The following is a 17,903-nucleotide window of genomic DNA, read 5'->3' as shown; positions in this document are numbered from 1 at the left end:
TATATGCTCAGCATATATTTAATGAAGTAGGGGGTTTTAGTTGACACTCCCATGACCTTGAGATCGCATGAAAAGGCATTAGCTGTTCCGGTTTTTACAAAGTTATTTGTGTAATAAAATTTTTATAAAAATGCAGACAAAGTTCAGTATTAAAACCGCACACAATAAAGATCATAACAGACCATGGGAACTGAATGCTTGTGTCTTGTTGATCAGTTTTGTGTCAAGAATGAGGAGCATCTTGGCTGCTTTGTGGTTTCCATCCTTACAGAAGGTAAATAGCAGCTATCTTGTGCAAACCACTTCTAGATAATACTGTCTGCTCCATTCTCCTTGTTCTACTCTATTGTTTTATCGTCCAATCATAATTAATGTTACATCTTGCAAAAAACATTCACGTGTCTGTTTTGGTGCTATGTCAGTTGGTCATTTGTCAACCATTATGTTTCATTGGTACGAATGGTGAGGATTTGAAATTGTGCGCACATTGAGTTGTTGCGTTATAAGTGTGTCAATGTATATTACCATAACGTTGATTAAAGTAGGAGCTTTATTAAAACAAGACAAGCAATTTTTCGCCAGAGATCATTGTGGCACACCCCTGTCTCGCTTAGCAGCGCACTTTCGAAAGAGGAGCCAATAGAGTGTAGAAATGTTCAAAATGGAATAGCTGGCATCATTCGCAAACGTTAAATATCTGAAAAACTTGGCGAGTAGCCAATCTCTCGATTTGTGAGTTTATGCCGTTTCTATCTTGCAAACTTCGTGGTTACGTCATCGAAGTTTTTGAGCTTTTAAGAGCTTGTAATCACCTTTCCACATATTTTGCACCTACAACACAACAGAGTAAGACATGGTGAATCTTTTCATATCAAATAACTGTAATGTGAATTTTGTTGCAAGTCAACCTTTAAGGTGTGTTTATAATGATGATGCGGCAGTGGCTTAATGAGGATTGAAATGCTGTGTGGTCATCTGAGGTGTTTGGTTAAGAAGTACCTGTCGTGACTTGACAACCCAGTAACTCTAGATGACAACAAATGTTTACTGGCTGAGCTGTGGCAAATGAAGGGCTGATATGTCGATGAATTAGGAAATGTCGGTTAATTAGCGCAGGTGATCTTAGTGTGGACTACATTTAGCTTATCATTATTGGCATCATATGGCAACAGCGTAGGTGTCAGGTCACAGCCAGTGCTGGCAGGTTCAGACAGGTGGAACTGTTAAAATGTACTCAAGTCATTAAGACAATAAAGCATATTCTATCTTCAAAGAAAGTAATTTGTAGATCTTACCAAGAAATAATAATTATTGCACTATTCTGATGAAGCTCTTGTAAAAAAGTGAGAGGATAGTAGGTCTTCCTGACTAACAACAGCAAACTGTTGCTATGCCAATCAGTATGACCGATTGTTTGATGAATTCTTTTGTAGAGTAATTAGTTCTTCTCAGCTGTAGGCTATATTTCGATGCAGTTACATGGAAGTTATTACATGGAAGATCATGTATCCAAACTTGAAGACAATTGAGATATATTTGCTGAGTACATATTGTAGCACAGGAGGACATTGAGGACAGGATATTGAGGACAGCTGTAAGCCAATCTGGCGTGAATTTTATCAAGTTAATCTACAGTTAACCATTTTGTAGTGGGTGCTCTGCCAAGTTTCAAATTAAATTACCTTAAAATCAAATTGATTATTCTAGAATTTTGTGAATAGCCGTGAAAGCGATATTTGTTGTAATAAGATCTATGTCCTGAAATCTGAAGTCTCTGTTGGGCGTTAGGAAAAACAATTCCATCATAAAGGATTTGAACCTGCAACATTCGGGTCCCTACCCAGCAAAGCTATGCCCTGCATCAATCATTCACTTTCCACAACCTTACTTATTCTCTGAGCTTTATCAGTATACCTGATGATCTCTCACAACACACTAGACTGTCAGGGTAGGAGTAACTGTAATTCTGTAGATGGTTTTCTCAAAACCCAAAATTTTAAATATAACCGTCCCTATCCGCCCGAGGACCCTTTTAGGAACAGCTTCTTGGCTAGGTTTAGGGCATCGAAGTACGACCTTCGATACCACCGCAAATACGACCTTCTAACCATAGTTCTCTAAACCCTCTGTAGATGTGGCTAGTTGTACAAAGTGTGATATACGTGTCTTCATGTATCTTTTATCTACTGTTCATGAGCAGAATGAAGTCGTTTATTGAAAATATGGATTTAGCTCAAAAGTGAAATTATTAGTTTTGTCAATTAGTCCAGAGCATTCCATAAAGTGAAGTATCTTCTGAGTAGCTCTATGATGGGACATGTTATGTGTTGATGAATATCAAAGTAGTAATGTAGCGGCCATACCTAAGCTGTGTCAAGGTGAGTAGCATTGATTGCGAAGTTTGAAAAAATTGTCATTTGATTTAGCCGTGATAACATCTGGTTTATTCATTGATGAAATGTTTTTCATCTGAAACCTAATCCGAATATCGCCATATTTATTAATTTTTGATGATACTTTTTGGTAGTTTAGAACGACCTTTCATCTATATTCTCTCAACAACATCGCTTGTATTATAAGAATTTTACGAGCCTAACTTGTATTGATCTTTGCCAGTATGATGTCAGTCCATGAATATAATTGTACAATTTAATATATAGATAGTCATTTATTAGATTAAAATCCTGTTACGCCTAGTGACTTGTTGGCAGTTAAAGATGGACTTGCACAATATTTTACTAAATTTTATCAGAAAGTATCGATATTTTTCTAAATTTTTTGCGATTGTTTATTATGTTTGAGGTGATCCGACTGCCAGGATGTTTCAAGACTAAAATCGACAAAACTTGATCGCAGTTAAAATGCTCAGAAGAAAAATACCCGCCAAAATGACGTCACTAGATGTGCGGCTGCCTGTCTCTTTCGTTATTGGTATCGGCTAATGCATTCAAGTTACAGCATTATGCGTCTGTATTCTGCTAGTCTCTTCGCCGAGGTGCAACTACAGATGTCATAATCGCACTTTCACTTGAATCTGAGCATTTCAAGCAAGGATCTCATTCAAACTATTATATCTCTGGACTGAGTAGGTCTTAAAAAACAAAAATTACATCACATTGAAGCTTGATGTCTTAATTTTAATTAATATTATTTTCGTTTGCATCACTTCAATGGCGTAGGTTTACCTTTAAACGTGTCTTATTGATCAGCAATTTAGTTCAGCGCTGCCGATATAATCCTGTCAGCGTTTGGGCTATCTCAAGCTTATGAAACCATCATTAAATGATGAGAATAGGAATTGCTGACTCAGCGCGGATGACTTGCTTCATCACAGCTGAAACTAATATAGGGCCTAAATTACCCTTTGTCATTCGATTAGTTCTCGCTGTTGCAATTCTTGAAAAAATTGTAGTATGTTCAATTGTTGAAGCTTACAATAAACAAATTATGAAATGCTATACCTTTAACCTTTGACCCTAAAAACAGCTTCAAAACTTGATGAATTATAAAATGAGTGATTTGAAAGTTTGAAACGAGCTGAATTTTCAAAAGCGTCCAACTGGTTGTTCAATCAGAAAGGCAGTTGTACAACAAAAAGAATATCGGCTGGTTAGACACGCCACCTTCGCATCGTTGAGGTCAGTAACCCAACTCACAATAACAAGCCAATATTTGCAGACGCTAATTGCTCGAAGCCAAAAGAGATGAGAGTAGCATTTGAATCGCTTGTAATCCTACAGAATTTCATTTTTTTAGTGTCAGAGATGGTGTATAGGCAGCAGGTAGCTTCCTGAAGATCAAGGTCTCACTACAATGTCACGATGTGGCGATTTAATTGTTGGGTGGTAATATTGAAAATAGTCGATTTGAAAATCGCCACAATTTAAAGATATATCGTCAATTGTATAAACAATATAATTGTGTAATGGCGATTTGTCTCACACCTGATGATTTTCAGAGTGAGTGATACTGGAACTAAAACACACGGACCTTCTAGCCTTATAATAGGCTTATTCTATGGCCTTCTAGGCATGCAGACATTCATGTAATAAATGTTTCTAATTACAACGAACCCAAAACAGTTTCCTTTTTAGTTAAAATACACAAAAATATTAATAAAGATATACAAGTTTTTTACATAATAATAATATCGCGAATCGTTTATTTGCAATATCAAATCGTCTAGTGATTTTTGAAAATAGTGAAAATAGTGAAGCTCTAAGCATCGCTACATTTCTTATGCAACTCCTTATTGTATCTGCATACTGATTGGACGAACCATCTGCATACAGTTTCACTCTTTATCCGCTTTTTTAAAGGATGCATCAAGATAAGTATTGATGAATAAAAACTTGCATATTATATAGTGTTTTTAAATAACATATTTGACCATTTATTTTACTACTAAAACACAAAATATTGGTAAATCCTTGAATATTGGATAGTAAACAACCTGTAACCCTGATAAATACTTCATCAAGGTTTACTTACACGAAAAGATTTGCGAATATAATCTGGGTAAATTTCTATGAATCTCGATCTATTTCCTGTTTCTGTTTGCCGACAGAATTTAGTATAGAACAGCTAATAGTAACAAAAAAAGCTGAACATAGCTCACTAGTTTTTGGACAAGTTATGAATGAGATCTACTTATTTTTAATTCGACCAGGCACAAACGGATTGCTGATGATTATCGCATGTACAATCTATGTGACTCCAGCTGCATGTATTACTAAATTTCCATATAATGTAACAATAGACACACCCCCATATGATGCTGCTATGATAGACACACCCCATATGATGCTGCTATGGTAGACACACCCCCATATGATGCTGCTATGATAGACACACCCCATATGATGCTGCTATGGTAGACACACCCCCATATGATGCTGCTATGATAGACACACCCCATATGATGCTGCTATGGTAGACACACCCCCATATGATGCTGCTATGATAGACACACCCCCATATGATGCTGCTATGGTAGACACACCCCCATATGATGCTGCTATGGTAGACACACCCCCATATGATGCTGCTATGCCATCATGGAAATGACCATGTTGCTTTCATTCTCTCATGATTCAGTGTCGCTGTTTAGAAGTGAAACACCTAATCGACCGACGTGCTGATCAAAACATCTGGTTGATCTTTGTGTCACGAAAATGGCCTTATCGACCAGCAGCGTCACGCTGGTCGCTAAGGTCGACGTGCGCATAGGTCTTGCTTGCCTGTTGCTATACATGTACATGCAGAAATTTTTGTTGTTGTCATCGCACAACCACTAATGAGTTCTGTGTGAACCCAGTGTAGTTCTTCGGACCGGCCCACCCAGGTGTCGTTACGTTACGCTACTACAGCAATATGGAAACTTGGTAAATACAAGGGGATCTGATCCCTAACTGAGAGAGAGCAAAGGTTAAAAACTGGGAACAAAACCACATTGGTATTTGAGACAGAGATTTCTATGAATAAATTGTAGAAGGTCAGGTACTAGCCAATTCTTTTACGTCTTTTATTGAATTCATTCTTATTGTTTGGTTAGCCGAAGCGCAAATAAGTGAAGAAAGACCTTCAAGCTGTAAACCAACATAAACACAGACTTTATGAAAATAGACAAAAGCTTAGAGAAGCTCATCTAGCTGTTTTGAAAATTATCCTCTGATTGCTATACGAAACAAATAAGATGATCATTGAAATTCTGGCAGACTGCCAAAATACTGCCGAGTTTGCTAGTAACACAACGCCTCAGCTAATGCAATGGCCATTCATGTTCAGCCTCACTACCCCCTAATTTTTCCTTGCATTACGCCTAGTTCTTTCGAGATGATTTCCAGATTAAACCTAGCGCAAAACCGTGCAACAAGATTAGTTTGGACTGCAACTACGAAACTGGGGTGATTAAGCCATGGTAGGTTTCATAAAATGATTAGCGAAAAAAATTGCTATGATTGGGTAATTATAGGTTTTTGTTGCCTCCTATTGGATAAGGCTAGATCTATGTTATTGGTAAACTGTTCATGAAAAAGTAACGATGTTCGGAATCTCGCTTGCGCTATTTTTTGCTGAATCAGTGAGTCAGAGGAAACAGTTCAAGAAAGTTTGATGAATAGTGACTACCCGGATGAAACAGATATTTCGTTTTGCCCCCGAGTTGTGTCCAGAGTTCATCCTCATCTGAACTAGGCATGAATACTAAAAATTAGGTAGTGTCATATGGGTAGCCACCACATTGGTAAAGCGTCGGTAGCTCATTGTCAGCACATCGTCTCAAAATGAACATGTTAGTCTGCTGAGAAAGTGAAAACCTCCGACCCATATGCTATTTTAATACTCTGCTTTATTTTATTCATCGAACGGATTATATTTTATACTAGTATTCTGTATAAAACTTTATATTATTAAATTTATTTTATAATAAAATTTTTATAAACTTCATTTTATAAAATTTTATACCTATTAAATACCTACTAGTATTTTATACCAGTATTTAAAATGTGTAAATTACTATATGCTAGTATATAGTATTTTATTATTATTATTACTATTATAATTATTATTACTATTATTATTGTTATTATTATTACAGTGAGTAGTACCCTCGCAGTCTAGTGTGCAGTGAGTGATCATCAAGTGAGCTGATAAAGCAAAGAGACTAAGTATGTACACAATTATTTCTAGATATCATATGACAGCTGATTGGTGCAGGTGTTAAGGCGTCAGTACACCAGATGGAATGTCATGGGTTTAAGTCATGTTAAAAGATTTGTTTTTCTAACCTCTAATCACGGCTTGTTTGGTCGAACAGACATGGCTTTTTCTATAGGAAATATTCATCATCAAGGTCAAATTATGGTGACCTTTCATAGGAAAGGTCATCATGAAATGATAATGATGACCGGACGTCAAACAAGTAACGTTTATATATTCTTCTTTGCAACAAATATGTGCAGGCTGTCAGTGTAAAAGAAACCTTCTAGAGAATTCTTTACCTGATTAATTCTATGGAAACCAACAGTTTTCTCTTTATTTGGCTTATTCTGACTAACCTAAATTATTTTTGTACTTAGCTGCAGTGACTTTTCTTGACAAAAACTACCGCGATGCAGATAGCTGTACAAATCCTATTGCTAGCATGAGTTGTTGAGAATCCAGGTTAGATAATAGGCTAACAAAACTTCAAAGCAATAATGGAAAAACCCAGAAAGGATATCATTGCCTTCATACAACTGAGGTTAATTCTCATCGATCAATTTACTTGTCTCTGGAATGTATCAACTAGTAGTGTCAATGTGTGTCTTATATAGTTTATAGTTATCCTGAGAAAAAGGTAGTAGGGGTAACGGGGGGGGGGGGGCACAGTGGACATAGGGGCACAGTGAACACCCCTCTTTTTTCAGAGATACAATTAGTTGAGTGTTTTCACACCAGTTATAGTTCATAGGAAATGATGGCAGGGGTTTACTTTTATTATTTGGTAATAGATAGCTAAAAGACAAAAATCTCAGTTAAGTAAAATGTAATTTTTCATGGTAAAAGTAATGTATGACATGCAAGCTAAAAATGAACATATACATTACGCTGTCATAGGTATGTATCTCTTAATGTGAACAAAGATAGACATAAATGTTCTCTTCTTTTTTTCAATATTCAACATAAACAATGGATGGAAGCTGTGAAAATTTCAGCTCAATTTTTCTCACATGGTATGGTTGGGGCACAGTGAACAATTTGAAGTGGGGCACAGTGAACAAGGTTCACTATACCCCGCTTTATACTCAATGCTCCTATACCAAAACAAGGGTAATAAAAAGGCAATTTTAAGCTAAAATACAAATAGGCTAACTTTGAAACGCTTTCCCCTCAGATCTCCAACACTATTTGTACCAATAATAATCTCCTCAACCCACTAAGTTTAGTTGCTCAAACTTACTTTCCCTCATATTTGAGACAGGTTTTAAAAGGCATATGTTTATATCGTCAATCGTCAATCTTGCTTTTATTTTTAAATAAAAGCATCAAGATTGATACTGCTATTGAAAAAGGAGAGAGATGGTGCGTACATATAAGAAAATGGCTGACGGCCATGAGAAAAATTGAACCCCTGCTGCAGTAATTAGGACTGCCGTAAAAATGGTGCTTGAGGAAGGCCTAGCAGCGCACAGGGTCGCTGAGAACCTGAAGGTCTTGAGAATTATCATGACTCGTTATGTAAATAAGGCAAAAGACAAAGTGATAAATAATGTTGAGTCCTTTTCCAAAAAGAAGCAAATAGAACAGTTTTTACAGTTCATCAAGAACTTTTACTGAAAGAATACCTGCTCACAGCTTTAGGGCATCATCAAGGGCTGACTAAGAAACAACTAAGAAAGTTATCACGGGCCTATGCTAAACAAAACCATTGTAGCTATCCGCCCAGATGGGATGAGAATGAATGTGCTGGGGAAGATTGAATAAGCGGGTACTTGAAAAGACACAGAGAGTGACATTTAGCTGAATACATTGATTTTTCTTGTCACACGCTTGCTTGTTATCCAGTAAATAATAAATAGAATTTCATATAACTCACAAAGATAAATAGTCACATTAAAATCATTGTGATTTGATAACATTATGACAGAATATAAGTGATGTCCAGCGTGCCCCATGTCATGGACCATTGTACCCCAGCCATGGGGCACAGAGGTCCAAAATTTTTATCTCATGTAACACGCAATATTTTTTACCAGGATTGGCATAGAGCCAGAAGGCTTTCAGATATGTTAGTGAACATATTTCTTTTGCTTTCCTATCAATTTAAACTTAGTTGATCGACTATGAGCAGGGAAAGCTTGAGTAAGGTAAAAAATGGCCCACTGTTCCCCCCCCCCCCCCCCCCCCCCGTTATCCCTACAGTCAAAACTTAATATAATACAGTCAAACCTCTATATAATACAGTCAAACCTCCATAATTATTATCCTAGCGAACTTGTTTATAATCTGGTCAAATATCTATATAATACAGTCAGATATTTATATAATACAGTCAAATATTTATATAATACTGTCAAACCTCTATGTAATCCAGTCACACTTCTTTATAATCCCGTCAAACTTCCTTATAATGCAGTCAAACTTCCTTATAATGCAGTCGAACTTCCTTATAATGCAGTCAAATATCTCTATAATACAGTCAGATATTTATATAATACAGTCAGATATTTATATAATACAGTTAAGCCTCTACATATGAATTAATTTGTTCTGAGATCTGCACTGTAAATCAGAACTAAATGTAGATGAGGGTAGATAAAGTATTCTTACAAGAATTCACTGTAACTCATTTGAGTCGTCTTAGCGCCCAAAAATTAGTGACTGCTGTTTATTAAATACTACAGGTAATTACACATAGCTTTAAAAGAAATTTATTGTATACAATTATGAAAGAGCTGAACATAAAAACTACATTGTGTGTGAAACACTCTAGCAACAATGTGATCTTTACTATGATAAGAGCCGTGTCCGTCCTTCTGAAGCCACCCTAATAGCAGTAGGAAAAAAATTACTTCGCACAGTAATCAAACCCTGAGCATCAGATTCAAAGGCAAGCACACTACTGCTGCCCTGATTGGCTATCAAATAGTTATGAATATATACTGATCACACATGATGATCTCTCATAAGACACGAAACTGCTATCGCACTAGTATGCAATCCATCGTTTTTTTTACGTCATCAAGTCGTTTGCACATGCGCTCGTTCACGAAAAACCGCCATATTTGTAGAAAACGATCGTTTTTCTTTTACTTACTAGTACTTTTTGGTGTTGTTTTGATACTATAATAAAAAAATTGCAAACAGAAGCATCGTTTTCAAAAATTCATTGCAAAAGCTTCGTGTTTTTAGTGATAAAATTGTCTATAAAGATGGCCAACAACGATATAATGGCGTCACGAAAATGTTGGTACTTTAGTGTATAAACATACAAACAGAAATGTTAGTAGAGGGATCCGTGTGTGTATATATGAAGGTAGTGATAAGGTTATACAGTTTAAGGCAGAGATGCTAGAATTAGCCAGGCTAAAGTTTAAAAACAACTTTATACTTTCAACATCGATTAAAATAGAATCTCAAAGGCAAACATTAAATGATTAGGCATAAAATGTTAGCCCTTTATAGTGGGAGGGGGCAAGGGGGGAGAGCAAGGTGTTTCATATCTGACACACCTGTCGGCTAGAGAAACATCAACTAAGGTCATTAAATAGCGATGAGGATGATTCAATAGTGTTTGTGGCTTGTTATGCTCTTCAGAGCAGCGTCTTTTTTATAAAGTAAACAGAGTTTTCATGATTTACTTATAATCAAAGCAAGTAATCCCATAAATCTTGCCAAGTGTTTTGAGAAGAAAATGTTTTGAGTTATTTTTACTAGTTTTCTATTGCGATGTAGTTTATGACACAAATGAGATCGACAAAAGGTCGATTTATTAAAACAACAAATAAAAATAGCAAGTGCGGACATAGAGCTATCAAATATTGGTAAAAACTGGGTCGACACAAGTCAAATGATACAGTTGTAGCGATATGATTGTAACGATACAATTTAAAAGATTGAAAACATGGCTCCAGGAAAAAAACTTGCTATTAAAGATTGAACCGAATGTACCAAAAAGTACCCGTAGCGTCATGATGCAACAAATATGGCCGGCAATTCATCGCCATGTAAGATAGATGATTGAATCTAAAAAGGAGAAAATTGGGAGCATGCAATTTTTGAAGAATGCACTTTATGCTGCTGACCTTGACCAGACTTAGGCTTAGCCTTTAAAATTATAGCTTCAATATTCGTCAATTTTTTGTATGATTACACCAAGATTTCCAGTGAAAACTGTGACTGTTGAAGACAGATCAATCCCACACAGGTCAAAAACAGTGGTTGGCTGTCTAGCAACTCTACCAGGTGGGCTGTTACTATCCGGGTGGTCAAAAAACAGGGCTATGCTTGAAGAGGCTTCGCAAAAACAAGTGACCAACTGAATGTCAGTCAACTTTACTTTCGAAGGGTTTTTACATGGACTATTCTGGTATTCTAACTGAATCTAGGGTTTTCCCTTCTTTAACTGAAGCTAACCCCTTTTGGCCTTAACAAGGTCAGTGCTAAAATATGGATGCACTAGAATGCAAAAGAATACACTGAATCATAAACTGATAAAAGGTAAAAACATACGTACAAAAACATCTGATTGTTTAACTGACCATTCTGGGAATCTGTAAGCCAATTACAGGCAATCACTCGGTCAGCAGGTCAAAGGTTAACAAACTGGAGCTGTTACCTATTCACCGAAAGTCAATTGCTACATAATTATGTGTAGGCAAGAGGTGTAGAGGAATGAAGATTATTTCCAGGGCATTGAAATGAGCTCACTAGTGCCAAAATCAAGGTCTGAATTTGCTCCAGGTCAGCGCAATGAAAGATGACTTGAAGACGACCTCTAGTTCCTCGACTTGCTGAGCGACGTTGATCAATGTATTGTTTCTACTAATATCGGAATCCAAAGAAACAGATATAACTCTACAATGTGTCTTCTACACAAAAAATATTTTATCATAACTGGTTTATCAAAGCTCATAGTGTTATGGTGCACCATCATTTGACCGGATTGACCCATACTATTTCAGCAATTGGTATACTGCGATGTTTGAACTTTGAACAGAACTTTGCTGTTTGGGAAAAGAGGAACAGGCAACTTTAAACAGATTTACTTGAGAAATAAATTTCCCGTTTCTCAGGACAATAACCAGCTTAACTGCTGCCTGAGTTCTATAGCAGGCTGCCTTGATTTGTCTAGGCTGAATAAAACGATTATTCATTTACATGCTACTACTTCGATACCAAAATTCTGTTTGTAGTTCAAAATGATTTACAATAGTAGTAATAGTTATTTGCCTTATGGCAGAATCTCGACAATGCTAAAAGTACAGATAAAATAGTTAAAGGTCAAATACCGTAGTTGCTACATAAAACATTCCTGATCAAAGATGTTTTAGGGAATTAAACCCCAATCAGTTTGTTCTCTGATCAAATCTCTACAGACCACTGAATCTCCCTTAAAGTAAATGTTTAAAAATATGACCTGAAAAATAGCACAGTTTACACTTGACAACAAAATTTCTTCAAGTGGTCAATAAAAACTTGGTTGTGGGCAAACTCCTATAAAAACTTTGTATAGATAGATGTAATATAATATAATATGATAACACATAAAAATGTGTCCTCAAAAGAATAGTCCTCTTTCCTGAGGAGAGCGGTCCCCAAGAGAGGGGTCTTGAGGAGAGTGGTCCCCAAGAGAGTGGTCCTGAGAAGATTGATCCTGAGGAGAGTGGTCTTAGAAATGTGGTCCTCAAGAGAACGGTCTTCAGGAAAGTAGTCCAGAGAAGAATGGTCCAGGAAAGAGTGGTCCTTAGGAGAGTGGTCCTCAGGAGAGTAGTCCCAAAAAGAGTGATCCTCACAAGAGTGGTCCTTCGGAGAGTGGTCCAAAGGAGAGTAGTCCTTGGGAACGTGGTCTTAGGAGACATGCACGCAAAAAGAAGAATTTTCAAGATAAAGTCCTAAGGCTAGGCATCCTTAAAAAAAGGTACCCAAAATAAGGTTCTTGAAAGCAGTTTCTTTACCGAGGGAGGCCTTCCAGCGAGGGGACGTATGAGAGTTGCGCCTATGGGAGGTAGAAGGGAGAGAAGCTCTAATCATTGTGTACACAGATGACCAAATCTACTACTTCCTGTTGACCTTCAGATAATACCTGATAGATCAGCAGCGAGCAGGCTTCTTTGTTTCATTCACGACTGACATGCGCTCCGATTACATTGCTAGCAGACGTAAGTAATGAAAGATTACTGATGACTACAAAAGACTGAGGTACTAAAAAAAACTCATATCCAAGCACCTACTCGCAGATTCAGTTGAAAAAATGATCCAATTCCCTTTCCTATACTCTGACAAATGACTAGTGAGCAGAGATATTGAGGTAGTATGCAGCAGTAAGATTGCATAATAAACAAACAAGCAATCAACAAACAAACAGGTGGCTTCCTTGTCAGGCTGGCTGCGCCAGTGAAATAATAACAAGACAGGTAAGCAGATGATGACACCTTGTGCTCAAGTCAAAGGATTGTCAGGGCTTGTACGAAGAGCGCCAGAGAAAATTAAATTGAGTTCATTCAAACAATGGAATGCGATGATGTAATTGTGTACATGCATGTAGATGACAGCAGAATACTGCTCAGGAAATACTGCAGCTCCCCAAATCATCCCAAGCTAAAGATAGAGTTTTACGAAAGCTAGCTGAAGCAAAATATTAGTTTGCCAACTGTGGTTGGCTGTTCACTTTTTTATTATGTTATATAACTAAGTTTTACAGTGCTTATCCTATGATAGCTTTGGTTAAAAACCAAGACAGAAAATTATAGCCATTAAGGTTCACATTGGAAAGCGACAAAAAACTTGACCGATCAAACATTTTCATTTTTTTACATTAGTGTTCCTACACGCATTTCGTCATTGTGTTGTCAGTTTTTTGAAGATGTTACATATTTAACAAGCATTAGGCATTCAAGAAAGTAAAAATAATGTTTTTTTGATGAGACAAATGATAAAATACCGCTGGAAAGCGCATGGCTGTAAACTGCAAAGATTTAATGAAAACAACTCAGATAGCTATCTCAAAGGTTTTGTAAAGGATATACAGTAGGAGGTTGTGTAAGCTGAGCCGTGCTGAATAACTTTCCTCCATTCAGAAAGAGATTTGAGCAGCAAACTAAACAAACACTGACAGTTAACTGGAGGCGCTGCAGAACTGGCATATTTGAAGTCATTTTGAGTAGTGTCTCCATTCATCTCTTGCTCACCGCATTGTGTCTACAACCCAAGTTAATTTTTCAAGAAGTGTCAAAGTATGAAATTTGAATCAGATCTTTGGTTATCTAAATTAAGTGCAATCTTGTCAAGTGGATTCTCCAGGTGCCGGAAACCATTTTAACTTGCATACGTCTACCAGCGAATGCCATCATGTAAGACACTTATTGTGGCCCTTAGTAGCCTTACTAATTGATTGTACTGTAAGGACCAGTTGGGCTCATCAGTCTTGTCCATCTGACCATGAAAAAGGTCATGTTTGAGTAATTATGATGTCTGGGAATCTATAGACATTTTTAATGGTCTTGCTCAACTTATAAAATGTAGTACTCCTGACAAGGGACCGAAACAAGCCATATGTTTACTCATTCATGATGATTAACTTCGCAGTACTGCAAAATACAATATCAGCTAAACTTTTAACTGTTCAAATTGACCGCTACATGTACCTGTATTTTATGGCACAAAGTTTCGTAGGTTTGGATTTCACTTTTATAGAAGATTCCATAAAATTCCTAGTAACGTGGAAGGTTTTTTCTTCAAGCGTACAACGGTTAAAACAGCTTTATCACCCGTTTCAATTTACGACCTACTAACAAAAGTGTTTTAAAGACTAAAGCATTAAACAGCACAAAGTTTTTGTTTAATATTTAAATTTATACAAATAATAATTTAAATTTCAACAATAATAATTTTAATATACTTTTTAAATTAGATAAATTACATATACCTTGTAGTAGATGAAAGCTTATACTAAGTTTCTTCCAGAAGTAAAAAATCTTTTCGCGGGTTTCGTACCCACGTGGTTTGCAGTATTGTAACCTGCCGCAAATAAAAAACGCTTTTAGTTTGTACGTAAATGATATATTTTTTAATTATGTGTAAAATGCTTAATGTTTTATAACATATATATTGTAAAATATAAAAAGATAAACAAATTAAATTGTGTTTTTTAATTATTATTCATCCTAGTTTATTAATCAAGATACGATAGCTGGATAAATCCTGCGCATTTATACACAAATCATTAAAAGCTACTGTAGGGCCAACTTGTAGTCCACTTCCAACGCCGGTTTGCGTCTTGCTTCACGTGGATCTTTACCTCTCCAATTTGTCAGTGGATTACAAATGCTAATTGGTTTACCAGGATATTGTTCTTAACAACCAACAACACTACGAACTTGCTGCAAGCTTGAGGTAAGTGTTTTTGTACAGTTACTTGTCGCAGTGATTAACATAGGTGTTGCTGCAGAAGTTGGCATTTATTAATGCACCCAGTGTTAGTTCTTAAGGATATCCATAGCATTCATCGGCTGAAAAAACTTGTACTTTAGCTTGCTTGACTGGAATGAACATGTAAATTTGTGGATGACTAGTGCGTTGTGATTTCGTAGTCCTCTTAGTGAAATCTTGGTTCATAGTGCACCTGGGGCTTTTTGCAGTTATGAGAGTTAAAATCGCTTAGCCCTCAAATGCAACGCTACAGAATGCATCATGATGGATATACTATGCCTACTTGATACCGTCAAACCATTATGGAATACATATACCAGGAATGGAATGCGTGTTCATGTCCTCTTGTGTAGTAAATGAGTAATGGAGCACATAATGCTTTGCTTATTTATTGCTCCAAGTTATATTCCCTTCATGGAACAAAAAGATTTTTATCGACTGATAGGTAAATGGTATAATGCATTTTTTTCAGATATTTGCATGATGGCGCAAGTCGCTCAACTCACAGACAATTCGCTTCCTCAATCGATAGCCAAAGCTTCGTTTGATTACTATTCAGCTATTGACATTGAAGGCAACACAGACAGGATTACTACTCAAGAATCTGTGAACCTTGACTCTAATATTTGGGATAAATTTTTTTTACATCCTTATTTATATACACCACCTGGATCACCACAAAGAGATGAATGTGACCATATATGTCCCGACTCGCCGGTAACAGAATCCATGGTTCACTTGCACACAATGCCCACATCTGAACTATTTGATTGTGAACAACAAATGAATTATGAACGTTTCAAGGATCCCGTGTTACAAGACTGTATGTGGTCAGGGGTTGAACGCAGACCATTTAGAGTGCGCAACGTTTCTCTTTCTGAGCTAAACATGGTCTCTACAAGCACATCTTGTATCGACCCCACAACATTCACAGCTTATCCCAGACAGCACAATCAAGTGGAACACAACTACAGTCTAGCGACACCTGAGCCTATGCGAGTTCCAAAGCTGTATAGCGATTACAACACGCCATCGACGAGTGAACATTCAGGTTGGTATCATTTTAAATTATGTAAGGCCTTCTTTTGCTAGCTGGTCTGGTTAAAAGTAGTTAGCGTCTCTAGCGAGTGTGTTGCAGCTAAGCTAACACGTGGGTGATGCCACATGGTAGGCTTTACTACACCTTACGATATCATTATCGTTGCGACTCATACATCATTGAGGAATGTGCCGGCTTATTACGCCATCATAGGCCAATAGCTAGCGGTTAACGCGTAATGCTTGACTTGGTACAGCCTTGCTCATTGATTGTTGTAGTAGGTTGTAGACTGTAGCCATTGTTGCTTCTTGCAGAGTCTGAAGAGGATGTGATAGATGTGGTCACAGTTGATACATCCAAAGCAGTTACACTGACATATGCACAGCCCAAGAGTGACTATAAAACTTCTAACTTTCGAGTGCGTCGTAACTTACAGGAAGTAGCGCAACGTCTTTCCGCTCACCCGTATAATCACCCAAAATGCATGACTCATATTACTGGTAGGAAACCAAAGCCATGCGAATCTACGCCGAGCATATGTGGTAGTTTCAGCGGATCAGATAGCGAAGAATTTGGAATAAAGCGTTCGTCACACAATGTCATGGAACGAAAGCGACGGAGCGAGCTAAGGCAACACCTGCATAAGCTTCGAGATCAGTTGCCGCTCAAGTCAGACAGACCGGCAAAAGTGTTGATTCTTGTACGTGCACGAGATGCGATTCAACAGCTCGAGTTGGAAGAGAAACGACTTAGACAAGAACGTAGAAATGAGGCGCAGACGAATGCCCGACTAAAACAGCGACTTGCCGAGTTGCAGCTGCAAGTCAACAATGGTTTCTTAGCAACCAAAGTTATGTGAATTTTTTGTACATTTTTGTTCTTTTCATACATTTTCGTTATATCTCTACCTCTGTGCAATTCAAGTGGGTAGTGCAATGTTTCCTTTTAATTGGCTTCCATTGTGGCGCTGACCCTTGCTCCAAATTGATCAGATTGTCCATTTGTAAATAACAGTCTTCCATGACATCTGGTACACGCAACCCGTTTCTCTTTATATAGCACAATCATTGTGATTTTCTGTTGCTGCGCACCATTCTACAGGTCGTAGAATGGCTAAGGGAATTATGTTGTTTTATATTTGCTACTGCCCGAAATATATACTATTTTGTTTATACTTATACATATTATATACACACTTATGTCTTGGTGATGCTCTAGTTGCAATATATTCTTTTATTCCACTTTTTTTGGAAATCTGTCTTGGGCAGCAAGGCAAAGACGTTTTTTGAGCCAATAAAAATTGCCTAACTCCAATAGTTGTTTATGAGCTGAATTGCACCACCTTGGCTTCATCTATATTGCTAGTCACTCTGCTCCTACCATTCAGCTAAATGCATATCATTGTTGAATAATCTTTTTATAGGCCTACTTTTTTATAGGTCGATAAGCAAATCGGAGTGGGAATCTGTTGTTGAGCTGTCGAAACTTCAACCAAATGCTGATGCGCCTGGGCAGTCCAATGACACACTTTTGTAGTGTGTACTACTCACTACTTCATTCATAATGACTGTTTACGCATTTCTCTGGTAGTAATTATTGCTGTCTAGTTCTTAATGATTAACTCACTTGGGATGCCGTCAAGTGAATCACAGCGGCAGTCTGATGGCTGCCGAGGCAGAGTTGATTAGCCTGTCAGCTTTGCAAGGCCAAGCTATCGGCCCTTCCTGACAGC

General features: G+C 37.2%; 2 protein-coding genes across 2 annotated transcripts in view; one reads left to right on the top strand and one right to left on the bottom strand.

Moving 5' to 3' along the window:
* The window catches only part of LOC137395170 (uncharacterized methyltransferase YdaC-like), a 265,899-nt gene that overhangs the window by 71,687 nt on the left and 176,309 nt on the right, over nt 1–17,903 (bottom strand). The window lies entirely within an intron of this gene.
* On the top strand, nt 14,965–17,485 carry LOC137393457 (transcriptional regulator Myc-like). Its single transcript, XM_068080022.1, has 3 exons — nt 14,965–15,096; nt 15,605–16,183; nt 16,486–17,485. Exons 2-3 carry the CDS (start codon nt 15,613–15,615, stop codon nt 17,028–17,030), a joined length of 1,116 nt encoding a protein of 371 aa, XP_067936123.1. The 5' UTR covers nt 14,965–15,096; nt 15,605–15,612; the 3' UTR covers nt 17,031–17,485.

Source organism: Watersipora subatra, chromosome 4 (assembly GCF_963576615.1).
Source record: "Watersipora subatra chromosome 4, tzWatSuba1.1, whole genome shotgun sequence".
Taxonomy (NCBI): Eukaryota; Metazoa; Bryozoa; class Gymnolaemata; order Cheilostomatida; family Watersiporidae; genus Watersipora; species Watersipora subatra.
This window is presented reverse-complemented; position numbering and strand designations above follow the sequence as displayed.

What these genes read in the sequence shown, in the direction of transcription:
- LOC137393457 (XM_068080022.1), top strand. Translation starts at nt 15,613, where the DNA reads ATGATGGCGCAAGTCGCTCAACTCACAGACAATTCGCTTCCTCAATCG. An exon ending in ATCGACGAGTGAACATTCAG is followed by an intron (nt 16,184 to 16,485) that starts GTTGGTATCATT and finishes TGCTTCTTGCAG; the next exon opens with AGTCTGAAGAGGATGTGATA.